We start from the raw sequence: 25,434 nt of genomic DNA on the forward strand, positions 1-25,434 counted from the left end.
AAGTAGGCGGCCGTCGCCCCAAACAGACCCCCGGCCTGCCCCGCGCGGCCCTGTGCCCGGCCCTGTGCCCTGCCCTGAACACGCGCGCGCCTGGCCCTGGAACGCCCCCGGCGTCCGCTCTGGCAGGCCACTCGGCCCTGCCGCGCCGCGCGGCCCCAGGGCCAGGCGCGAAAATGCCCTCGTTGCCAAACCTCCTCCTCACTCTTCCTCCTCACTTTTCCTCCCATCCCGCCCTGGTCCCCCACACTTGACCCCCCACCCAAGTGCAGCAGCGACCCGTGCCCACCTCCAACCCCCGCGGCAGCCCCTCCCCCGGCCGCCCCCGAAACCGCGAGAAAAAACGGCCGCCAGCACAGACCCCGGCGCGTATTTGAACCCCCTACCCCCCCTCCCCCCATAGCAAACATGATCATCTCCAAGCGCTCGCACTTGCACAAAGTGGAGCAGGAGAAACACCTCCTGCCGCTCATCGACGAGATCTGCGGCAGCGAGCCCGCGCAGTTGGCGCACACGCTCGCGGCGCACTCGACGTGGGAGCTCCCGCCAGGCAATTTGTTGCACTGGGTGCGCGTGTTGAACCTCTTTGACGACATCTTGGAGACGCAGATCGCGGCGCAGGGCTGGGCCGGCGCGGCGCCGCGCTTGCAGCAGGCGCCGCCCGACGCCGCGGCGCTCGTGGTGGCGTGCTTGCGCTTCTCCAAGATGCTCTTGGACCACTGCACCAACCGCAGCGTCTACGCCAGCCTGGAGCGCGTGTTCCAGCTCGTGTGCTGCCCGGACCTCGACGTGCGGATCGCGGCCTTGGACGTGGCCGTGTGCCTCGGCGAGCGCTACGTGCACGGCAGCCAGCACAAGAAGTTCATGGCGCCGCGGCCCGTGCGGCTCCGCCTCCTCGAGGCCGCGCGCCTGTTCCCGCCCGCGGTGCCCGCCAGCTTCCTCCGGGAGCGCCGGGAGCACGCGGCACAGCGGGCGCCGCGCGCCGCCGCGCACGCCAAGGCCGACCACTACGGCTGGGCCGACGCGCTCGACCCCGCGCAGGAGTACCCGGCCCTGTGGAAGGCGCTCCGCCTCGAGTACTTCCGCCTGCCCGCGGGCGCGGCGCCGGGCGACGGCGTCGCGGTGTTTGCGCTCTCCGAGGAGCACGTGCGCAAGATGTCCGTGCAGCAGATGTACGACCGCGGCGCCGAGAGCGTGCCGCCCAGCGCGTGGTTCCGCTTGCTGGCCGCGGCGCTCGCGGCCAAGGCGTTCAACTCCCAGACGCACGATGCCATGCAGTTGCGGCGCAAGCTCCTCCGCGCCAAGTGCTTGGCGATCGCGTGCGTGGCGTGCTTCTGCAGCGCGGACTTCACCGCGTGCCAGTTGTTCGAGCTCGAGCCCTACACGTTGGGCTTCTTGATGGACGTGGTGGCGCCGCGCCACGCGGCGCTCGTGCCCGGCGACCTCTTGCTCGCGGCGCTGCAGACGCTCCGCGCCATCTCCATGAAGCGCGTGTGGGGCAGCGAGCTCGTGCGCCACCTCGGCGGCAGCGCCAGCCACGGCTTGCTCTACGAGGTGCTCCGCCACATCGTCCGCCTGGCGCGCCTGCCGGCCGAGCCCGCGCACGCCGCCGGCCACCGCGTCTTCCTCGCCGCCGTGGGCGACTTGGTCGAGCTGAAGACGCTCGCGCCGCGCCTCGTGGCCGGCGGCTTGTTGCCCGAGTTGGCGGCCTTCTTGGCCGTGCGCGGCGACAACCGCTGGGCCCCGGCCGCGGCCGTGCACGTCCTCACCGCGCTCCTCGCCGCGCTGCCGGAGCTCGTGCCGGCCTTCGCCGACTGCAACGGCTTCGCCTTGGTCGTCGCCGCGCTCAACCACGAGGTCGACTTCGCCATCGCGCACCCGGGCCACGCGGGCGGCGCGCCCAGGCACGTGCCCGTGCTCCACTCCATCAGCTTGCCCCAGGTCAAGTACTTGCGCGGCTTGCTCGACTTCGTGGCCACCTTGGTCCAGTCCGACGCGGGCGACCGCTTGCGCAACCTCTTCGACTCGCCGCTCCTCGCGGGCTTCGCCAAGATCATCGCCCACCCGCGCGTGTTCGGGCCCGCCGTCCTCGCCGCCACCGTCGACGACGTCTCGCAGATCATCCACAACGAGCCCACCGCATTCTCCATCTTGAACGAGGCCGGGCTCGTCTCCGCCATCTTGGACAACTACGACTCGCTCTTCATGCCCTGCGGCGACTTGCTCGCGCCTCTTTTGGAGGTCTTGGGCGCCATCTCCCTCAACAAGGAGGGCATGACCAAGATCTTCGAGTCCGACGTGCTCCACATCTTCTTCCGGTCGTTTTACGACCTAGAGTTGGCAAAGGACTCCATGCGCGCGGACGTGTGCACCAACATCGGCTGCTCGATGGACGAGTTGGGCAGACACAACCCGCCCTTAAGGCCCTTGATCATGAAGGAAATCAGGGCGTTGGTCTCCGACTTCGCGGCGTACGCCAACGGCGAGCTCCTGTCCATCCAGTTCTACGCCTCCGATTCGGGCCACATGTACCAGCTGCCCACTGAAAACGTGGCGCTTCAGGAAGACGGCCAGCAGGAAATCGAGAGCTGGGAAGGCATGGCGGCCACCAATCTCATCGACAACGTCTCTGGCTTTCTCAACGGGCTCCTCCAAGACACGGGCCAATGGGGGAAGGACGTCATCAGGGAAATCCCCTTTTCCTGCTGGGAGTCTTTCTTCACCATGCCCAGCACGCCTTTCGACTTCACTGTGTCAAATGGTGTGCTCAACTTGATCGCTGTCCTCAAGTACCTAGACGACGAGGTCCCATCGTATGGCTTCTTGCAAGTTCTCGAGTCCCTCTCGCAAAGACTATCCTCGCAAAGAATGACTCAGTTCCTTCAAAACAGGGAGACCAAGTCTTACTTCCTCGATCTTGGGAACCACCCCGAAGAAGCCACAATGTTGGTGAAGGAGTTGAACATCGTCAACAACCTACTTTTTGTTTTGACAGAAATATATTTGAACCCAAACCTGATTTCCAACGAGACTTACCTGGTCATGCTTGACTTTCTACAAAAAGATTCGGGCTTTGTGGAAAAACTCGTTTCCGTGTTGCAAGCCGCTATCTTGGAGGAGACCAATATCCGTTCGGCTTTGCCGGATGAAGTGATGGAGAAGACCAGCCCTTCAATATTCTATTCCATCAAAACCACCGCGGTCCGAATTCTTCCTCGTGAACCACCCTCTGAAAACCAGAATATCGACGACTGCACCAGTGCTAAGTTCAAGAACACACTCCAGCTTAGATTCTTGATGGATCTGCTTCTGAACAATGCATGTGTCACGCTTTCTTGTATTTCCCGAAGCTGTATGCATAGAAGGCAGGATTTTTTCACCGACGCTTGGAGAAGAACCAGTGTTGTTGCAACCAGACAATTGGCTAGTAACTTGAGCAATATTTTGAAAGACAGACGGGGACTCGCCACGGAAAACTACCTCGAATACATTCTTCGCGTGGTTCATGTCATCTCATTCATTAGTACGTACAAAGATCGGGGGAAGGAGACCCTCTCCACGTCTTTTGTGCTGTTCTTTTACCACACCACAGACTTGGGGATGCAAGTTTTTGACAACGCTGTCTCAGTATTCGAGTCTCTTTGCACTTTACCCGTGCATACATTGAAAGACGCTCAGGAACTCTTGTTTATCCAAAACACTCCAGCTTCAATTGGGTTCAATGCTTTGAACTTATTATTGTCCTTCATCTCAAGGCTCGTTTCATACACTCACCTAAACAAATGTCCCATGGGAAATTATTTCTTCAATAAAGAGTACTGCTCTAATGAGAATCACGTGGTGAATGGTTGTATAACGCAATCGGGGGTTCAAGCGATACGTCTTCTCACTCAAATTTTGGGAACTGAGTCCACATTTTGCAAACAGAATGATTACTCGCTTATTTCCGCGTTTCCAGCTAAAATCCCCGACATGCTTGTCAACATTGCTCGGCTAGCTTGGGCTTTTGATCCTTTTGAGGGATTTTACCCTTTGAGAGAAGACTGGATGGCAACAGCTTTCTCTGAAGTGAAATTTCTCGAACAGTTTTTAGACATGAGCACTGAAGTTGCCTGTCTGCTACTCGCTCATTCTGGGTCTATCAGGAATATTGACTCTCTCTCTGAAAAGGCTTCAAATTTAGACCTCCCAAACTGGACCAGTTCTAGAGAGAAGCTCAAAAGGCTTAACTTTGATGAGTTATTCAAGTATGAGCCGGTCCCCACTGACAGCGTTCGCATAATCTCTGAAGCAAGGCAGAGAGAGGAGTTTCAGATATATTCTGTTGCTCTCATCCAGCTTTCTTCGTTTACAAAGGGTCTCGAGAAAACAGTCGCATCAGCGTATCAGAAGAGAGGAATCGATTCGAAAATCGTGAAGAGCGTGTTTGAAGTGATCGAAGCTGTATCGCAGAAAACTGAGGACCTTGAAAATAAACAGGCTACAAACTTGATTTTCTTGCTCGAGATTCTTATTTGCTGTGAGCCCTATGTGGTGGAGAGTAAGGCGAGTGAAAAGCATTACGCCTATCAAGCTACATTTGAGAAGTTTTTGGATAAGTTCTTGATTGATGTGAAAAATAAGCCTGAAATCGCTGATACAGACTTTTTTGCAGCGGGCCTTTCCTTCATGTTGCCTATTTTGAGTCAGACCTGGCCAACTATATACCAAGAGCTTAGACCTCACTTTCCTGACTTGAAGGCACCGAAAGCTTTGAAAGACTCCATTTCTGATGCAATCCTCCGATTACAACCAGTTAAAAATGTTAAGTCTGCCACATTGCTTGGCAGATACATGTATTTGCTAGCGAAGCAGGAAGATTACAAACAAAAGGTTATCGAGTCTCCATTGTTAGCTTGTCTCATCAAAGGTACCAAAAATTTTCTAGAGTTCACTGACAAAGATAATCACAAGGTACTCCAAGACAGTTTGATCTTAGTGATCAGAACCTGTTTTGAAAACAAAAGTCTTCTCCGGAACGTTTTCACAGCAGAAATTACCAAAAGCATGAAGAAGAATGCAGGCAGAAAACGTGAGTTAACCCAGGTGATTCACGACTCACGTCCTCTAATCGGCAGAGATCCAGAATATTTCTTGGAAGTGGCCTCCGATATGGTCCGCTTGGAAAATTATGACGGCCGACCTTCATCGGGGGAAAAAGTTTACTTGGTATCTGACAAAGACCTGGATAAGAAGAAAATTGAATCCCCTCATTCCGAAGTGGAAATAAAGGTTTCCAAGGAAACGGAAGTCGCCATTAACCCACTGGGATTAGTTTATATCTTATTAACCCAGTTAATGAGTGTTGCTAAGGAAGATTGGTATTCATCACCGGAGACAGATAACAAGGACGAAGTTTCCAAAAAGCCCGAGAAGAAAAAGGATGAGCTGGAATTCGATTTCCTTATGGAGAATAAGAAGTTTGGTTACATGTGTTTTCTTCTTCAAAGTCTTTGTGAGTTGGTAGGCTCGTATAATGGTGCAAAATTGGAGTTTATCACATTTTCCAAGAAAGCCAAGAATGAAGAGATAAATAAGCCTCGCTTGACAAGTCTTAATTTCTTCATTCATCAATTGATCCCGAGTCAACTGCTTGTGTCTCTGAGTGGTCCAGAGTTTCACAGACGTGAAGCAATTTCGTCCCTCGCCAAACTTACTCTTTTGGCCCTTGTGTCCACTACGATTCAAGAAAATGATGCCGAGCCGGACCCAAGAAAAGAAGATGCAGATATGGCCATTGTTCGAAAGCTCATGGTGGATATCATCTCGAAGATACTCAAAGAAACAATTGTCGAGTCAACCAATGTCACCAGGGTGTACTCCAAGATTTATGATATTTTTGACTTGTGTTCTTGTTTGCTTTCGGCAAAGTTCAGAGAATTATGTTACCCTTTGCTAAGCAAGTCTGCTACAAAATGCGATCAATTTTATGTGGCATCCGCTTTCATTGATTCACATTTGGCTAACCAAATCACTTCGGTTATGTCAAATATTGATCTCAACTTCCCTGATGTGCATAAGGTCCTCAATGTCGGTTTGAAGGCGCTTGCGGGCCTCGCAAAGATCAAGTTAGCCAATGTGGACTTGTTTGAAACATTATTGCCGGGTGAGAAGGAAGATGAAGATATTGATGAGGATGAGGACAGGGACGAGACACCAGATTTGTTCCGTAACTCAACGCTCGGAATGTACGATCTTGATGTTGAGAGTGAAGAAGAAGACGAATTTTACCAAGACCAGTCTCTCGTGCCGATGTCAGGGTCAGACATCTCAGAAGATGACTCCGATATCAGTGATGAGATGAGCTATTCCGATATGGACTCTGGCATGGACGAAGAAATTGTTGAAGAGGATGGAGATGACGACAGACCAAGGGGATACGAAGGGTTTGACAGTGACGATGGTGACAACGAAAATCACATCACCTATATTGGTGACTTAGATATTCACTCCGCAGATGGATCTGATCTCGATAATGCAGAGGCCTCCGATTTCAATGGATTTGATAGTGATGTGGACATCTCCGGAGACGAAGGCGAAGACCACGAAGAAGATGATGAATTCAATGAAGATGAAGATTTTTTCGATGATGAAGAAATGGATTACACAGAGGCTGAGCTTGATGACTGGGAAGAGGCCTTCGCTGACTTTCCTGGACTGACAGACTCGAATGAGCGGACAAGATTTGGCGATTCGACTGGAGACGAAGATGACGAGGCAACTCGTTTTGACTTTGATTCGGAGGCAAACAGCGACTCAGAATTAGATGACGAGGCGAGCCCGAATGCCATGCGCAATCATGCGAGAACCACCCGCGAGTCTGTTGCCTCATTGTTTAATGCCATTCGTCCCATGGGTCAGCCAATCTTATCCTTGAATCCATCCGGAATTCTTGCAGGAACAATACAAATTGGATCGACTAGATCCAATGAAACTGCGTTTCCACAACTAGACGCCGCTTTCCAAGCTCTTCTTAATACGGAACACCTGAAAAACTCCATCGACCACATGCTTATCAGATCAAGCGTAGAAAGATGGGCGGGTGCTTTTACTTGTTATTTTCGTCGCTTCGAAACAGCATTTTTGGATACAGCGCGCTCTCATCTCAAACAGTCGATCAGCACTGAGAGTCTTGAAATCTTCAAGAAAAAGGCTGAAGAGAGAGAGAAATTGCGCAAGAGAAGACAAGAGGCGCTAGACAAAAAAAGGGAGGAGGCTAGGATCAAGCGCGAAGGAGAAGCCAGGGAACGTGAGGCTGCTCAAGTTGCCACCGAAATTTCTACCAGAGAGCCACTTATGATTTGGATTGGTAACCGGGAGGTGGACATAAGTGGGACGGATATCGATCCTGAATATTTCGAAGCCTTGCCCGAAGACATAAGGGAAGAGGTTTTTACGCAGCATATCAGAGAGAGAAGAGCAAACGCTAATACTGCTGGAGGCGAGGTTCGTGAAATTGATCCAGACTTTCTTCAAGCACTTCCAGATCAAATACGAGCCGAGATTTTGCAGCAAGAGTCGATGTCTCGAAGCTTCAACAGTGACGGATTTGGATTATTTCCTGACGAAAGTGACATGGACTCTGAAATGGGAGATGAGCTAGAAATGGATGACGATCTTGGTGTCTCTTTGGGAGAGCCACGCACAGAAGGTACCGAAAATGTTGAGAGTGACCACGACGAAGTCTCGAAGATGAAAAAGAAGTCATTCACTGTGCCATTGATTGATCGGGCTGGGGTAGCCAGCTTGGTTAAGTTGTTGTTTCTTCCCAAACCTATCAATCAGAGGGAACACATTTATCAAACACTTGTGCTGATGTGCAATAATAAGCAGACAAGATCAGACGTTGTCAGCATTTTAATAGCCATTTTGCACGATGGTTTGCGCAGTCAAAAGGCCTTGGAAAAGATGTTCAGTCAAATCGCCCTAAAATCTAAAAAGGGCGAACATCTTAGCGTGTCATACAGCTTTCCTATTGGCTGCCTGCCTAATTCTATTGGTGTACAAGTGATTGAAGCCCTTCTCTTCTTATTGGAGAAGATTCCGGCCATGAGACTATATTTGCTCACCGAGCATGAGAACAGTTTCCTCACCAAGAAGCACTTGAAAAAGTTCAGACTCAAGAAAGCTTCATACTTTGAGGACAGATATCCAATTAATTTGCTCTTCAGACTTTTGGAAAACCCGCTTCTCAGCGAAGACCACCTCTTCATTGATTTGCTTTCAAATGTGTTGAATTACGCGACGCGGCCGTTGTTGATGATGCGTGATAAAGAAAAGGCCTTGCCCGCATCATTCTCCACGAGTTTCATTCCCGAGAAGAACTTGCGTTTATTGGTCAAAATTTTGGCTTCGAATGAGTGTGTTAACTCGACGTTCAGAAGCACAATCAGTTGCATGCATCATCTTTCCTTGTTGATCAATACTCAAAACGTGTTTTCGAAGGAGCTTTCTGAACGTGCTACTGAGTTTGGAGATCTTATTATCGAAGACCTTGATGTTTTAACGAGTGAGTTGCCAAAGGAGCCGAAAGCCGAAACACAAGAAAACAAGATGGTAAGTAAATTCACTGCATCAAGTTCAGACCAGGCTAAACTTCTCAGAATATTAACTGCCTTGGACTATATGTATGAGAGTCAAAAGAGGGAGCATGGATCTGAAAGCTCAAATGATGATGAATTGTTGTCTGGTCTCTACAAGCACCTTCAGCTTGGAAAATTATGGAAAGCTCTCAGTGACTGTTTAAGAATTTTGGAAGACAATTCCGATCTTTCACACGTTGCTACCGCTTTGCTCCCATTGATAGAGGCACTCATGGTTGTATGCAAACATAGTAAGGTAAAGGAGCTTCCAATCAAGGATGTGATGAAGTACGAGGTGAAGAAGATAGATTTCACAAAAGAGCCTATTGAAAGCTTGTTTTTCTCCTTTACGGATGAGCACAAGAAGATTCTTAATCAGATGGTAAGATCGAACCCAAACCTCATGAGTGGTCCATTCAGTATGTTGGTGAGAAATTCAAGGGTATTGGAGTTCGACAACAAAAGAAACTACTTTAACAGACAATTACATGATGAGAAAGAACCCAGTGCAAAGATGGGTGTCAGCATTCGGCGTGATCAAGTGTTTCTTGACTCTTACAGAGCGCTTTTTTTCAAGTCTGTCCAAGACTTCAAAAAAGCTCATTTGGAAATCAACTTCAAGGGAGAAGCCGGAATTGATGCTGGTGGTGTCACCCGAGAATGGTACCAGGTCTTGTCACGCCAGATGTTCAATCCCGACTATGCCTTGTTTACACCAGTCGCTAGCGATGAAAACACATATCATCCCAACAGAACGTCTTATATCAATCCGGAACATTTATCATTTTTCAAGTTCATTGGGCGCACAATTGGAAAGGCTATATACGATGGATGCTTTTTGGACTGTCATTTCAGCAGAGCTGTCTACAAGAAGATCTTAGATCGTTCAGTGTCTCTCAAAGACATGGAGAATTTGGATTTGGAATATTTCAAATCCTTGATGTGGATGCTCGAGAATGACATCACGGACATTATTACAGAAGACTTTTCGGTGGAGACGGATGATTACGGAGAACACAAGGTCATCGATCTTGTGCCGGACGGAAGAAACATACCTGTGGATGAGAGCAATAAACATGAATATGTGCGACTTGTTGTCGAGTACAGATTGCAGACATCGGTCAATGAGCAGATGCAGAATTTCATCACCGGATTTCACGAGATAATTCCTCGCGATTTGGTGGCCATCTTCGACGAGCAAGAACTTGAGTTGTTGATCAGTGGATTACCGGACATCGATGTCCAGGACTGGCAAAACAATACAAACTATCACAACTACTCCGCGTCGTCAGAACAGATCCAATGGTTTTGGAGGGCAGTCAAGTCCTTTGACAACGAAGAGAGAGCAAAATTATTGCAGTTTTCCACAGGCACGTCGAAGGTACCCTTGAATGGGTTTAAAGACTTGAGGGGAGCCAATGGCGTGTGCAAATTCAGCATCCACCGTGACTACGGAGCCAAGGACCGCTTGCCGTCGTCGCACACGTGCTTCAATCAGATCGACTTACCAGTGTACGAGTCTTACGAGACTCTACGTGGGTCGTTGTTGCTAGCTCTTTCCGAGGGCCACGAAGGATTCCAGTTGGCATGAGTGGGTTCAAGGTCGGAGATACGCGTGACCACAAATATTTTTGTATGCTAGCAATAAATTATAATTATGTATACCAATGGACATGACCATTTGCCTGTGTTTACATGTCTGAGTTGTCTATATTTCCATGGTGGCGGCCCATTTCTCCAAGCCTTCGGAAGTCTCGAGTGAGGAGACCAACTTGTAGTTTTCGGCATTGATCAGCTCCACGTCGCTGTTATAAAGGCCGGACTCGGCCAAGAAGTCACGCGGCTTCATGGTGATCCGGCCCTTCTTTTTAAACACGTACTTTGTGATTGCCACGGCTGCAAGCTTGCCGTCCGAGAACTGGAATTTCAGAAGCACGTAGAGCCATTTGTGGTCCCAAGCAAATACGCTGGACACTATCAGGTACCGTTGAAACATCTTGATTTCTCTTTTGAAGGCACATTGGATCGTGCCGATCGGCACGTACGGACAGTTCTGGAGCGACTTGCCGCGGAACTCGCCCGTCTCGTTTTGCCAGTACTTTAGGAAAAGCGTCTGAAACACCTGGCATACAAAATGGGTTCTGGCAATGTCCAAGTCGGCCAAGTACGTGGAGTTCGATTTATGCAAGTACAGGTCGATTTCCAATGGCGACGCGTAGGTGTGGTATTCCACGCCACGGAACACATCGAGTTTCCGCTCGCCGAATCCATACGTATTCTTCTTTGTGCGGATGTATTGTGCTTTCTTCAAGACAAGATGCTTGAAAATGTACAGATAGAAACGGATGCACCACGCTAGAGGAAGCGTCTTGTATGAGGAAGCTAGAAACAACACAAGCGCGGTTTTGAAGGCAGCACGAAACATCTTTCCTGATTTTTTTGACAGATTTGCAGCCTTGAGAATAAGAGGCTCAAAAGCGTCAGGAGACCTAATCTGGCGGGTTTGGTTCCGGGGCCGTTTCCGTGGGTACGGCTACTATGGCCTTGAGCCAGCCGATACCCGGAGGCACGGATGCCCGCGACCTGCACATAGCGTAAAGTCGGCCCAGGATCCAGCCGAGCCGACCGAACTTGCAAGTGCCTAAACGGAGTTAACTGCTTGTAGCCAATATGACCGGGGACGACTGTGCTGATGGACAAAGAGTGGATTTTTGGCCTTGCTCCAAATCCATTTCAGCCGTAGACAAAAATCTCGTTTTTTTCAGCATAGCATGATTTCGGAGATAAGCCGGGATCCGGCGTGCACGGCCAGCCGGTGCACCGCGGAATGGGGAATGGCGGCGGAAGACAAGTAGCGGAAAACAAGTGGCAAAAAACAAGTAGCGAAAAACAAGTGGCAAAAAAAAGGGGGCCGGGAACGAGTAGCGGAGAAACAGGGCACTCATTGAAAATGGTGGTCGTGCTCATGGTTGATGCCAAGCCGTGTCTTTATTCTATATCAAATCCGAATACATACCGGGCGCGTTTCTAGTGCATGGACTCGCACAGCTGAGTGTCCACGTGCGTGACGAGCCACTCGTCCACACTCAGAAACTGCTTCTGGCACAGGCCGCAGCAGCCCGGGCTGGTTGCACGCTCGTTCTTGCGAGTGCCGCCCGGGTAGTCAAAGTGAATAGCCTTCAAATGGTTTTTGTAGGTGTCGCACCGCGAGAAAATGCCCAGCGTATGACTGCACTGGCCAGGCGCGGGCCCGTTCTTGAAGGGACACTTGAACTGCCCATTGTCTGCCCCCGTCTCCTTCCAGTGGCACTTGTAGTGGCGGGACAAGTCGTTGGGCCGCGCAAACCCACGGCTGCAAACATTGCACACGTGCGGCCGCGCCGTCGGGTTCAAGTGCGTGGATTTGTGGGTGGCCAAGTTGGAGAAAAAAAGACGGCACTCGGGGCACTGGCGCTTCTTGCGGCGTTTGAGTTCGCGGGCCTGGTCGGACTGCCCGCTGGCGTCCGCGCTCGCGCAGATGGACGGCGCGGCGTCGGACTCGGCGCCTTCCTGCGGCGAATCTGCGGAGCGCACCAAGGGCGAGATCGACGACGACCGGCGTGTCGACGACGGCGAAGGCTGCTGCAAAAACGGAGCGGCGCCTTGTGCCAGGGATTTTAGGGGCAAGCTGTTGGAGCCCACATGCATGGGCGGCACGCCTACCGCGGCGACCTGCGGCGGGCTGCATTCCGCGCCCCGCGCCGCGCTTGGCTGCGAAAGCGTGTACTCGGCGAGCCCCACTGGAAAACCTGCTGGAGAAGGACGGGCGGGCTGGCCAGAAATATGCGTGGCCGGCACAGTCAGCGGGAGCCAGCTTGGCGCCCCGTATGCACTTGCCCGCGGAGGCCCCGCAAGTGGCGGCGCCTGGGGCAACACGTGATTGGCGTGCAAAAAGCTGCCTCGCAGAAATCCGTGGGCTGCCATTTGGGGTGACGACAAGCCATGCACATGCTGTGCGCCGCTGTGGTATGACTGCGGAATCAGTAGGGGGAAGTTCAAAGAAAGGGAGTTGATGGGCGGGAGCCTATATTCCATCTTGTTTGACATTTTGAGTTTGTGTGGGGTATAATTGAGTTTAGGCTGTGTTTGAGTTTGAGTTTGTGTTTGTGCTTGAATTTGTGTTTGTGGTTGAGGTTGTGGTTGAGGTTGTGTTTGTGGTTGCGTTTGTGTTTGTGGTTGTGTTTGTGGTTGTGTTTGTGATCGAGTCGGCGCTTGCCTTTGCCGTCGTTCTTGGATACAACTTCGTGCTTGCTGACCTTCTATGCTTGGTGGGTACTTGTGAGCTTTCTCTGGTTCTGTGGTTGCTAAATAGACTCGAGGCAAAGTTCGTGGATGGTTTGATAGTGCCAGCTATTTTCGAGCAAAAGCTTTGGTGGAGAATGACTTCCGATACAGTAGGTCGGAGCAGTTTGTGGACTAAAGTAAGGGATTCAGTGAGCGGCTATTTGCTGCCCGATGAAACAAGGAGAGAAATGAAATGAAAATGAGCAGGATCGAAAAACAACGAGAAAAGTTGAACGATTCCGCGGACATAAGCGAGAACCGGCCTATATATTCATGGCGAGATTTTGCAATGATCCGACGCTTCCGCCGCTGCAGCTGCAGGATCGGGACGGCTGACATGAGAGCTGGGTATAGCCTTGCCGCGCTGTGTGCAGGGGTATCAACCTAGCCAACGACGCCGGCCCGGGGAAAAAGCCGCATTTGGCGCGGGGGTCAGCGCTGGCCACCAACGTCATGTCCGTGCCACGCAGCCCCGGTCAGAATAGCAGAGCGGTCAACGCCTTGCCGGCGGCATGGCGAAATGTTTTCCCTCCGGAGGTTCGGCTAGTACCGCCCCTTGGCGCTCTGGGTCAGGCCGGCAGTTCCGCATGCAGGAGACCCCTATTCGAGCCGCCACCGGAACTTTCGGAACCGCGTGCTGCGGGCGGCTCTAGCTGTCAGGCGTTTCCGGAGAAGGCCGCTCATCGTGGCGGGAACCAAAGCAGCGCGAAGCTCGGAAATCCGCCATGTGTGCTTCCATGGGTCTTCGTCTGTTTTCCTCTCCTCGTTTTCTGCCAGCGTCTTTTCTTTCTTTTTGCATATACGAACGGATTGCGCCGTGCACGCCGGCCAAGAAGAGCTTATACGGTTTTGCGCAAGCCGCGAGGACTCGCACCCGCACGGTCGCACCCGCACGGCTTGACTGATCCACGGAACGGCTAGCGCGCGGAAAACGGAAAACTCGATCGAGCCTCCTATCGCATTCCCGGGGTAAGCGCGGCCGCAATGTTTTGGGCTCTACGGGGCGTACTGGTCCGAGAAAAACAAAACAACCTCAGCGGCTATGGTTTTCTCAGCCGCCTCTGCCGGAGAAGAGATGAAATCTACGATATTGCCGTTCGGTAAATGCGCAAGTCCGATGGAGATATGATACCCAGGCTCCGCGCGGCGCCGTGGCTTCGACGTGACGAAGTCACAAATTGCGCGTCGCGGATTCTATGGTCGTGCGTGCGCTCAATTGAGATGTGTTGAGCACAATGCTTTGCCGGCGAAGGGTCCTACAATGGCTGTCCCAGATACTTATCTTGCTTCTAAGCTAACGGCTGGGATCAGGCTGTGTCTTTTGGATGGGACGAAAATTTTGATTCACCGCGTCCCGCTGCGGCTCATTTGGGTGGTTGTGTTTGGGGCTGTCTAAAAGAGGATGGCCCGCCTTTTGCGAAATGCGCTCGGGATCAAAGAATCGACGGAGATGTCTTGTATGGCTGGTGGATGTGGATCGACAGCCCTGGTCTAGACAAGTGCTTCTGAAATATGCCGGGCAGGCGCTTCTGAAACATGTCGGAGGGCAGACGGCGTGTTCCGCAAGATCTATGCATGTGGCGTTCAGTCGTCGTGCGCCCGTTGATTTGGAATTCCGGATGCAATCTACTGACCGAAACAAGCATCTGAGTTTCTTGCCTACAGGCTTTCTGGGGCACGAGAAGCTGACGGCATCTCTGTTATTAGAGCCGATGCTGTTGTGCATAGACTGCAGGTGCTGGTGGAAGCGCCGCACGAATGGATTACTGGGTAGACCCGAACAAACAGCTCTACCCAGTAGATCGGGACGCTTGTACCGATCTCGAGTCAACTAATGCCTGTTTTTCTGGATTGCCTCAGAAGCAAACAAATCGCTGGGAGGAATGACGCTGTTTTGCTCACAAGAACCCCTCGTCCCGGACCACCGGCGCAACATCCCGGTGACCTGGAAAGACTGCCATGAACCAGCACAGAAACTCATCTACAGCTACGTTCAAGATTACGCAGCATTCTAGATCACGCTGGTCTCAATTAAACAGGAACTTATGTACCCTCTCCTGGCCCGGCCTGTGTCCAGGACCACAGACTCTGCACCGTGAGGCTGCCGAACAAGCGTGAGTTTCAGAGCTCATCCAAATGGCACGAAGCATCTACGCCTTTCTGGAACGCGCCTTTCCCGACGAGGCATCCACACCCGAGGCCTTGCCTGTCGCTGCAGCATCCGCCCTCTTCTTCTCCGCGGCCTTCTTGCTGGACTTGCGGTACATGTGGATGTAGAACGAGATGAACAAGACCAAGTAGCTGGACAAGATCAAAAGGCCGCAGTATGCGGAGATCATGCTGCCGTGGCAGTGGCCCACGTTGGGCAACCAGTCGAAGTGTCTGTGGGCAGTCTCGGTGTACATGGCAAAGTACACAAAGCCCAAGTCCAAGACGAACTGGATGATCTGGAAGCGCGTGACCCACTCCTTCCACCACACACGGATGCCCCGCGAGCTCAAGAAGTAGTACCAGTACATGACCACATGCACACCCAAGTTCAACGTGATGGGCACCCACTCAATGGACGTGGAGCCCATCAACTGTGTGAAGCACAACAACGCGGTGGCGCCGTGGTGGTACACGTGCAAGAACAACAACTTCTTTTTGCGCAACACCAAAAACACCGTGTCGAGCAACTCCCAGTACTTGGTCAAGTAGTTCAAGTAGTACAAGGTGACCAAGGGCGCCGAGAACGCGTCGCGGTGGCAGATGGCGTACAAAAGCCCGTGGTGGTACAACATGGGCACCAACTGCTCGAGGACCAACATCAAGAGCACCAAGGAAACCACCGTCAACCCCAAGTTATGAGCCTGGAACAAGAGGTTCAACTTGAGCACGGGCACGCCGAGCTTGGACGTCACATAGCGGCCCCCAAAAATCACCACATAGTACAAGGCTATCATGCCGAGGGCCAGCTGGCCGCTGGCCAAGAACGTGTCGTTGTAAACGAACTCGAAGTTCTCGGCAGGATACCCGGTGAACTTTTCAAAAGCGGCCGAAAAAAGCGGCCACAAGTGGAGGCCAAACGGCCGTTCGACCGAGGGCCATCCGATCTGGAACACCGGCTCATTCAAGAACAACTGCAGGATTTTGTCCATTTTCGAAAACGCGGCTGATCTTTGGAGTAGAGAAGGAAAGGGCCCGACACACGGTGCGTATTCTTTTTCTGCCCATGTGTCGCACGTGATGTGGGTCGGTGTTTTTTTTTTTTTTTTTTAATTTGTCGTTGTTTTTGGTGCTCGTTCTCTGGTGCTCATTTTCTGGTGTTCCAGAACTGGTGCTGGGACTATTGCGAAGGCTCTTTCCGGCGCCGTTCGCTGGCGCAATTTCCGGCCACAGGCCATTTTCCAGCTTTTTTCATTTGTGGGTTTTCTTTTCTTTTCTGTTCTCCCCACTATGAAAATCAGTGGATGGGAGGGTCTCTCATTGGATGCCCCTGATCTCTTGGCCGCCTGAAATCCCGGCCGCCTGAAATTAGGTGCCGTCCCTCGGATCCTCGGCAATTCTCAGCCGGTGCCCGCAAATCGCTGGTCGGACGCGACCTCTAAGCCAGATCGCTGGGCCAATTCCGACGCGTCCATCTACAAGCAAGGCCATATAAAAATAAGGCCAAATACAAATAAGGCCATATACAAACAAGGTCATATAAAAACAAGGCCATATATAAACAAGTCATATAGAAACAAGGCCATGGATCACGTGACTCGACGGTTTTATTGCCTCGATCCACCACGAAATTGGCCCTGACGGCTCTTTGTATGGAGACGCAGCTGCAGGGCCTCTCAGCCTTCTCACTCTGGCACTCCTCTAAGATGTCAAAGGAATTAAGGAACAGAAAAGCGAAAGAAAAAGAATCAAATATTCTGGAAATCAAAAGAACAGGAAATTGAAGGTTCAGGTAATCAAAACATCTCAAAGGATCATGAAAATAAAGGATTATGTCATTAAAGAATGATGTTATTAAAGAATGATGTTATTAAAGGCTCATGTGATTAAAGGATCATGTAATTAAAGGATCTCAAATATCATGTAAATGAAAGATCATGTAATTAAAGGATCATATAATTAAAGGCTCGTGTGATTAAAGGATCATGTTATTAAAGGCTCGTGTGATTAAAGGCCCATGCGATCAAAGGTTCAGGAAATCAAAAGTTCAGGTAATCAAAGGATCTCAAAGGATTTCAAAGGATCATGTAAATAATAGATCATGTACTCAAAAGAAAAGGAAATTAAACGAACAGGAATACATGACGGTATGGGTAAATCTTTTCCTGGAATACACTGCCCACTAAGACGTGCTCTGTCCTGCCAAGGCGAATGTCTCAAGACTCCAGATATTCTTATTTCCACCCAATGGCTAGTACAGTAGATCGGGTCAAACCCTTTTTATTATGCCATGAGCCATTTCATCTTCGAATCGCTGTTCTATCTGAGTCCAGAAAATGGTCGTTAATCACATCCCAATCATGGAAGTAGTGTTGATTGCGCCCTCGGCTTTTCTCGATCTCGTGACATTCCCACGGATGTATATCCATGTTCTGCCCTCTACTTTGCAAAACGAATCAAGTTGACTGTTGTTCCGGTGCAAATTCAAAACGCCTTCGTTCCTCACATTCACAACGCCAAGGGGCTACTCGCCGCCTTTAGGCGGGTACTGAAAGAACCCACGGTTTTAAACCAGGTCGTAAAAGTCGGGACTCTCTTCATGTTGGTCTGATGAATAATTATGGTCACTCTAACTTCCGAAGGCTTTCCATCGAAACATTCAGTTTTCAGGCTGATCTCCTCTTTTTGACAGCATCAAGCTAGTATTGCATGAGACGGCTTTTATGGCAAACTGAAGTATGTATCACTTCAAGAGGTGGCGTTTCGCCCAACTAAACACCGAGCGCACTTCCAAGAAACGCGTCCGCTATCCATATCAGTCAGATAAACTATATTCTTGTATATTTGTCTTTTGTGCTTCATCAACGGCTAGTTCCGCCTGCTTCATTCAAGAAAAATTACCAGTGCTCATCATTATCGATGCGCTGGCTTTCCAAGTCTGACGGCGCCTTCTCAAGTTCTGTCTCACTCATCAAAACAGACGGAGAAGTCTCTCCCAAGTTACTTCGATGCTTGTTTTGGTTTCAAGTTCAAAAAGTCAATGGAAACAATTATATCGTACCCATTCTCCTCACATGCGTATAAAGCCTCGTGCTCGTTTGAGTGAAGATACCTTATATTTTCTCCCACCAACGCGCGTATTAATGCCGTGCTCTCCAAATCCCGGATTTCAATAAACCCAGGATCAAATGCAAGTAGGTAGGGGTAGAACATGGCAATGTTTTGCGGCGTCCCTTCCCAAAAAATTCCCCAGTCGTGTTTTGTTCTCCAACCGTTCCTGTTTATGAAAAAGGAAAACTCACTATAACTCAAAAGGAAGTTCTTATCAAGTCTGTGAATTGCAAGGGGCGTCACACTCTCACGCTGTGTGGCAAAGTCCAACGAGGGGTCTGCCTCGTCAAGAATTGATTCTTTGCGGCCTGCCTTGAGCGACAAGATCTCGAATCCCTTCGTGCATCCAATACATAATTTCGTTTTCAAAAATGAAATCAGAACAGGCTCCGAGGCAAACGTAATTTCTCGAACCTCAAGTCTTTTGTTCTTGTTCTTGTTCTTGTCAAAGGGGTTGGTAGGCTCAACAATGTTGATGGCTCTAGCATTACCACTTTTAACTGCGCAAAGAAGAAGCTTGCCGTCACAAACGCCTGTCTTGAAGAACGACACGTGCGTCAAAATTATTTTACCACTTCTGGTATTTTTTGCATGGTCCAACGAATCCGTGCAAGATAAATCAAACTCATAGAGTGTTTTGTCGGACAAAACCAACACCTTCGAATACTCAACCAAAACCTCCAATTGTGTGACGTCAGGTTTGCTGATCACCATCGTTGGGTCAGAACAAATCTTTTCGAGTGATGTCATGCTGATTGAGCGTACTGTTGACACCCACACACCGGAATCAGTGCCATACATCAATTTCTTACCACCATAACAAGGAACTGCACAATTGATTCTGTTATTTCCCGTAAATCTTCGTGTCTCATATTTGCAAATCGAGAACACATCGTGCTTTGCGATCAACTTTCTTTGTTGCTGTTGAATCTGCAGCAAAACTTGGTTTTGATTGGTGAGATCGTCTGCAAACAAGGAAACATGTACGGGGTTACTACCCAATCCAAAAAAGTTTAATTGCATCCTCTGCTGTGATGAAGACACTGGATTGTACGGCGAAGCCTCAGTCTTGTTCTTTAAGCCTGCGTCTGACACAAGCGATCCACTTTCCCTGTATGGAAGCAACGATTTGAAATTCGGAGGCTCGTATCCACTATTCATGAACAAAAGCTGAAGATACACCGGTCTTTCGAACACCTTATGCACTTCTCTCTTATTCTGAATCTTATGCTTGACCATGAGTAATGCATGTTCAAATAAATAGAGATCGATCTTTTCGTTCTCTCTTTTTCTGCTCAAAGTCACCTGGTAGATGATTCTGTTGTTGTAGTTCAATCTGAAGTTGAACCTCTCTTCTAGGGTTTGCCTGCCCAAAAGTCTGTGCAAAACCATGATTTTGTGACGATCGGTAGCTTCACCCGTCTGAATATTAATTTTAACCAAAACCTTCTCAATCTCTTCCTTTGCCTTCAACAAATTCTTGTAATCAGGAGAATCCTCCTTTGTGTTTTTAAGAATCCCGCTGACTAACAACTGGTATCTCGCCGGTCTCTGCACACCCTTGATGAGGAACGATGAGAAGTCTTGTTTTCTAGACTCGGGCTTTTTCTCAATGGCTTCTAGGAAGCGCGCATACTTCAAGTTGACTTGCTGTTGACGCTCATGCTCAAAACTGGCAAACACCTTATTTCCTGAATATTTGATGAATGGTTCAAAGCTGCCAATAAACAGAAGCAATACGTCGCCCACAGACTCTACCACTGGCTTTTGAGACTGTTGTCTCATTGTCAAGGCTTCGCTCAAGCTCTTCGCCAACCTTAGCAAATCGCTTACACCACCAAAGACAGTTCTGATAAACGCCTCGCGCTCGCGCTCTGGTATAATATTGTTTACCGGGTTGCGCAATGGCATGATGTAAAAATCAGTCATGAACTCCAAATCCTTGACGTAGTCCCTCTCCGTATAAATGAGTTCGTAAATTAGCTCCTGGCGCATTTTTTCATGCTTGTCCAACTTATCTAAAACAGTCTGATCGACGGTTTCATGCCACAAGGTCTTTGTGGCCTCTGAATCGTGAAGCGAGAGTCTCGAGACAGCCCTTCGCAAGCCACCGCGGGGCTTCATGTTTAGTCTGGCTTGCTGCTCGAGCCGGCGGGGACAAGCGATCGAGTAACACAATCTGCTGCGGCTACACGTGGGCGAGTAACAGTCAGTAAGAATTGTAAACACTCCATTAACTCTTGACAGCTCTTTGAATTCCCTTTCAGTGCTTGCTTTGGTAAGACTAGTGTAGCTGCCGTGACCAGCCTCGATCGGGCTGTCTGGAACAAGCGGATAGTTTGTCGTTGGGTACGGTGCGGTGTTTGTAGTTCCCAAGGTGGGATCGGCAGACGTTCGTTGCGACGTCTTGTTGCTCCCGGTGCTTTCGTCGAAAAATTCCACATCGCTGTACACGCGCGTAAAGTTATATACCTCATTCACCGAGTCTCTCAATCTGTGGTTATAAGTCGCGTCATGGAAGTATTTCTGAGCGTCCAAGGACCGTCCGAGAAGCAACGCCAAATTCCGGTCGTTTGTGCGGATGATGTTACAGATGAGGTCGATGGCCGCCTTGCCCGTGAACGAGTCATGGTATTCCAAGCCGTCCTTCATGTTGATGGTCAAGACCATGCCCTCCTTGAACGCCTTTGCTACTCTGGAGAGAAACGCGGGGTACACAGCGGGCCTGCGCGGGCCTAAGGCCGGATTGGACTTCATGGTGGCCAAGGTCGACTGTGACGCTGTGCGCTCTTTCTGCAATGAAGTAGAGCTCGAGAACTTTTTCGTAGAGAGCGAAGAAAGCTTGCCCAAGGAGCTGAGCGATTTGGAGGAGAACGAGAACGAGTGCGGCTGCCCGCTGGATGCGGAGCGCTGGGCCTGTGATGGTGCTGCTGCTGGCTGTGTTCCTGCGCCGTTGGCCAGATGGGACGCTGTGAGCGACTTGGTGCGGATTTCGCGCGGGTCCTTCTCCTTGCGGAGCCGCTGAACCTGTATGGCCTCGGCATTATAGGTTGGGATTGACGGGGACGTCGCAACGCGGCGATTCTCGGGGGTAAACGCGAGCGGCTGCGTCTTGGGGTTGTCGGCCTCAGAAGAAGCGTTATACTTGAAGTCTTGCTGGGAGGCCTGTACCTGGACAGACCTGGGCACGTGGCCGCCGTTGCTGGCGTGTTGCGGGTGGAATCCCAGGCCCAGACCATGCACAAGCGGTGGAGGCCGATGCTGATGGCTGTGGGGGTGCAGCAGCAGATTCTGCTGGGGCGGGTAGTTGTGGCGACCTTGCTGGTGCTGCTGGTGTTGCTGGTATTGTTGCTGCTGCTGGTGCTGCTGGTATTGTTGGTGTTGTTGGTGTTGTTGGTGTTGTTGGTGTTGTTGGTGTTGTTGATGCTGCTGGTGTTGTTGGTGTTGTTGGTGCTGTTGATGCTGCTGGTGTTGCTGATAAGGCTGCTGGTGTTGTTGGTGCTGTAAATAAGCCTGCTGAGGGCCCGGAACAGGCTGCTCGGGACGCAAGTTCGGCACCAGCTTATGGTGAGGCAAGAGCGGGGCCTCGCGCGCCGAGCCTTGCAGCCGGACCTCAAGCGCCTGGTCAGGGCCACGGGTCTCGGGCCAGTAGCCAGGGTTCTGCGGCGACACGGGCAGGTAGCTGAGGCTGCTGGCGGACGAGCCGCGGTCGGCGGGGTAGGGCGTGAACACGGGGCTGGCGGGGCTGGCGGCCCGGGCGCCGGCGGGCAAGGCAGGCTGCAGGGCCAGCGCCGTCGGGTGGCCGCCGTAGGGCAGCACCCGGCCGGCGTGGGGGACCGGGTGGTGGGGACGGCCGTGTGGTGTCACGTGTGGTGTCACGTGTGGTGTCACGTGTGGTGTCACGTGTGATGTCACGTGTGGTGTCACGTGAGAGGCGCCGCTGGCCCCCGCTAGCCCCCCATCCGCAAAAGCAGCGGCGGGGTGCCGCCGCTCGGGCGATTCCGGCTGCAGCCCCATGGCAGCGCCCATCATGGCCAGCGGTATTAGGTGTGTGGGAAGTTTGAGCTCGGCGGCTCCCGGGCGGCCCGGCGTTTTGGAGCGCGACATGGCTTCTCCAAGGGGCAGGTACAAAAACGTGTGCAGGCACTCAAGCAGGGGAGAAATGCCAGGGGCGCCGGGCGTGTTTTGGGTGTTTTTGGGTGTTTTTTAAAGGATGTGGAGGAGCCGGAGGCGGTTTGGAAAGTGAGCGCGGGCTGTTGCTGGCACCAGAACGGGTGGGAGCGCGGCTGGTGTCCGGGTGTTTGCGCGTTTGTGTGAGGGTGTCTGGGTGTTTGCGTTTGGTGGGGCAGGCGGAACTGAGGCCTTCTTGGAGGAAAGTGGTGGTGGAGCAAATGAGGCATCAAGTGAGGACTGGCGATATGGTAGGAGGTGCTGGATGTGGGGCGGTACTATGGAGTGGGTAGTGGTGGATTTTTATTTATGGGTTGGTATATTTCCGACTGTTTGTTCGGGGCTGATTGGGTTGATTGGGTTTATTGGGTTGGCTAAATTTGATTGGGGTTGGCTAAATTTGATTGAGGTTGGCTGTGTTTATTTTTCTTTTATTAGGGTGAGACTGTGTTTGGTTGAGGGTTTCTGGTTGCACGTGTTTCATTGCGGTAGGTGAGGAGGGGGCACCAATTTGCAACTGCTGCAACGGGCAATTTGAGAGACGTGGCCGCGGCTGACATGGACTTATCTTAATAGACTTGAATGTAGTAGATACTGGTTTTTGGACGAGGCTGATTTGTTGTTTTCCTGGTATACATTGCATCAAAGCGAAAGTTGATTGCAAGCTCCATTGCTTTTCCGCAGGCTGTCGATGTGGACGAGATGAGAGATTCAAAAAGATGAAAGCTTCAAATAGACGAGAGATTCAAATAGACGAGAGATTCAAATGGCGCAGTTTCCATGAAAGACATTTGGGGCAAGAGGGGCAGTATAATATTTCATAGTAGCTTGCTACTTAGTGCCCAATACAAGTTCTACCATTTTGCAGCTGGATAGGCCGGCTGGTCTTTTGCTCTTCTTTCAGTGAGGAAGTTTTGCAGCCCATCAAAAAAGCCTACAGATACCATCGGCCCTAATCTTGTGTTTATGGGTCAATGCCTGTTATTTTGGGGCGTGACTCCAGAATCCTCTCGCATATTAGAGTCGGCCTGATCCAATACTTTATACGTCGCCCCGCGGTTTGGCACCTTTGATGGGCCATGCCACTGGGTGACACTTCTGATGGGCCACGCTATTTAAAGGTTTTCTATTAAATGCTTCATTTTTCAGTTGTGCCGTTGATCATAGCCAGTGCTAAATGGCATGCTCAGACAGCCTATATCAACCTCCTTTTATGTGTTGGCCGAATTTCTGGGTGGTGTGCTTGACTCTTCCGCTGGTCTTTGGAATTGGTTTTGCCACTTTGCGTCAGATTAATGGAAGCTCCTGCGTTTGACAGATGATCCGCTCTCTCAGCCGATGTGTGTTGTAGCAACATTTCTAGTCCATTATCTGTGGTTCTCTCTTGTTGTTAAATGTCTAATGTGGCCGAAGTATTAGCCCAAACGTGTCCTGTTTTTCGAAATGGGCTTTATTACATCAGTTTCAAATACACTGTCCGTTGCGTCTTTGATGGGCTGCTTGTCTTGCGGCATCTGTGTCTTCAATCAGGCTTGTTTCTTTGATATCCCAGTTGTGCGGATGTAAAGAATGTTCCTAACAGAAATTAAATGATGCCATAACACTACTGTTTACCTTACCTGTATATAACTTGCATCAATGGACAGATACGGAATTTGAAAGCTGGACTCTTACATATCTATGCTCCGTTCAATATGCATGTTTTGCTCCTGTGTATATTTGGATATTGACAGCTCTTGACGATTTGCGCTCGGCTGTGTTGAATCACCTCTGCTGTCTTAAATTTCCCTTTCTCTTTGAAGGCATATTGGTTTGGCTGCTATTCTATCTTCATGGTGCAGAGCTGTACTAGCGGACAAGTTCCATGGTGTCATTTAACACGAAGTAATCTTGAATATTTCCTTATATTCTTGTGGAATTGCATAAGAGTGCGGGTCTGCATTAATTTTCAGCATCAGGTCAAATTTCGAGGTGCTTTGGTTGATACCTCTGTTCAGGTGGTACTTTAAAGTTCATTTTTTGCGACAACCTTTTCTGGTTATTTGCTACGAATTACTTCCAAGTTCTGACCTTTTCCAATAATGGCATAACTTTACTTCAAAATTTTCATAGAAACACGGAAATCTCCTCGACTTCCATCCCTCTCTTAGGTTTGCCTCTGTTATGACAAACGGGAACTCATACTTCTAAGTCTCTGATGTGCTGATAAAAAAGACTTAATATCTGTATTAATCTTATTTTTTTATTTCAGATCCGCAAGCTATCTTATCTTCGTTATCTAGCAAACATCATACGTTTTAATGTCAACAATTCTTCCAATACCCTTGTAGGATTTTTAGTTTCATTCGCAATATTTATTTACTATTTCCATAAGCATCTTCGGTCCAGCCATTATCATATTATTCCGCCAATACTATAGTCCAAATTGCTTTCGAAGAATCTTGCTCCGGTATCAAAATCTTCTTCAAGGCTATTTTTATCGATTCTGTACCTGACCAATCCAATGAAGAAAGACCTTGCTGAGTCGCGGAATATTGTATCTTGGTCTTCTCCTATAAACATTCTAATCAATTGGTCAGCTGGCCTCGTATCACCTTTCGTAAATTTAAACAAGGGTCTTGGTATGCCGCAGGATGTGCTTCCTCGATTTGTGTACTTGCTTTGAATTGATCTGTCGCTCGAAAAAGTTTCTAGCATAGCATATATCTTTTACAACTTTCCGAATAGAGCCGCTTTTATTCAGAGCATGTTTTTTGAAAGTTTTGTGTTGTTGTGTGTCTGCTTGGTGAAAAAGCCTCGCAACAATGGGATCCACATATTGCACTTATTGCAATAGACTGCCGATTCTGTATGCCCAAGCAGGCTTTGTTGAACTGAGTATGAATTGCTCAGCTCTCGGTGCTTGGATTCCGCTAATTGTGATTATTTCAATAGATCTGAACTTGTCTCTCATAGGTTCATGTACAATATGGGGACTTCTTTCCTGGTCCGAAGCCCACATCGTTTTCCAGCCTTGTCGTAGTAGCTTACTGTACTAATATGATGATCCTCGTCAAGAGATCAA

At 50.2% G+C, this 25,434-nt stretch overlaps 6 protein-coding genes across 6 annotated transcripts; 2 read left to right on the forward strand and 4 right to left on the reverse strand.

Moving 5' to 3' along the window:
- Positions 1 to 405: 405 nt before the first annotated feature.
- METBIDRAFT_21150 (uncharacterized protein) lies at positions 406 to 7,758 on the forward strand (the record flags this gene model as incomplete). Its single annotated transcript, XM_018855041.1, has 1 exon — positions 406 to 7,758. A coding segment is annotated over one exon (7,353 nt), but the record flags the coding sequence as incomplete, so codon positions are not given.
- Positions 7,759 to 7,851: 93 nt separating this feature from the next.
- Positions 7,852 to 10,209, forward strand: METBIDRAFT_36571 (HECT-domain-containing protein; the record flags this gene model as incomplete). The annotated part of the gene is made up of 1 exon (XM_018856760.1): positions 7,852 to 10,209. The coding sequence occupies one exon, from the start codon at positions 7,852 to 7,854 to the stop codon at positions 10,207 to 10,209; it is 2,358 nt and encodes a 785-aa protein (XP_018714272.1).
- On the reverse strand, positions 10,193 to 11,344 carry METBIDRAFT_113184 (uncharacterized protein). The gene has a single exon (XM_018853956.1). It carries the CDS (start codon positions 11,041 to 11,043, stop codon positions 10,327 to 10,329), a length of 717 nt encoding a protein of 238 aa, XP_018714273.1. The 5' UTR covers positions 11,044 to 11,344; the 3' UTR covers positions 10,193 to 10,326.
- A 301-nt stretch (positions 11,345 to 11,645) lies between these two features.
- STP4 (Stp4p) lies at positions 11,646 to 12,704 on the reverse strand (the record flags this gene model as incomplete). The annotated part of the gene is made up of 1 exon (XM_018853671.1): positions 11,646 to 12,704. One exon carries the CDS (start codon positions 12,702 to 12,704, stop codon positions 11,646 to 11,648), a length of 1,059 nt encoding a protein of 352 aa, XP_018714274.1.
- A 2,135-nt stretch (positions 12,705 to 14,839) lies between these two features.
- Positions 14,840 to 16,577, reverse strand: FEN12 (fatty acid elongase). The gene has a single exon (XM_018853957.1). The coding sequence runs from the start codon at positions 16,079 to 16,081 to the stop codon at positions 15,092 to 15,094; it is 990 nt and encodes a 329-aa protein (XP_018714275.1). The 5' UTR covers positions 16,082 to 16,577; the 3' UTR covers positions 14,840 to 15,091.
- Positions 16,578 to 18,089: 1,512 nt separating this feature from the next.
- ROM2 (Rho family guanine nucleotide exchange factor) lies at positions 18,090 to 20,957 on the reverse strand (the record flags this gene model as incomplete). The annotated part of the gene is made up of 1 exon (XM_018856912.1): positions 18,090 to 20,957. One exon carries the CDS (start codon positions 20,955 to 20,957, stop codon positions 18,090 to 18,092), a length of 2,868 nt encoding a protein of 955 aa, XP_018714276.1.
- Positions 20,958 to 25,434: the final 4,477 nt, after the last annotated feature.

This window comes from Metschnikowia bicuspidata (assembly GCF_001664035.1).
Source record: "Metschnikowia bicuspidata var. bicuspidata NRRL YB-4993 chromosome Unknown METBIscaffold_1, whole genome shotgun sequence".
NCBI lineage: Eukaryota > Fungi > Ascomycota > Pichiomycetes > Serinales > Metschnikowiaceae > Metschnikowia > Metschnikowia bicuspidata.

Bases quoted from the DNA above. Each gene is read 5' to 3' on its own strand.
- METBIDRAFT_113184 (XM_018853956.1), bottom strand. From the start codon at position 11,043: ATGTTTCGTGCTGCCTTCAAAACCGCGCTTGTGTTGTTTCTAGCTTCC.
- FEN12 (XM_018853957.1), bottom strand. From the start codon at position 16,081: ATGGACAAAATCCTGCAGTTGTTCTTGAATGAGCCGGTGTTCCAGATC.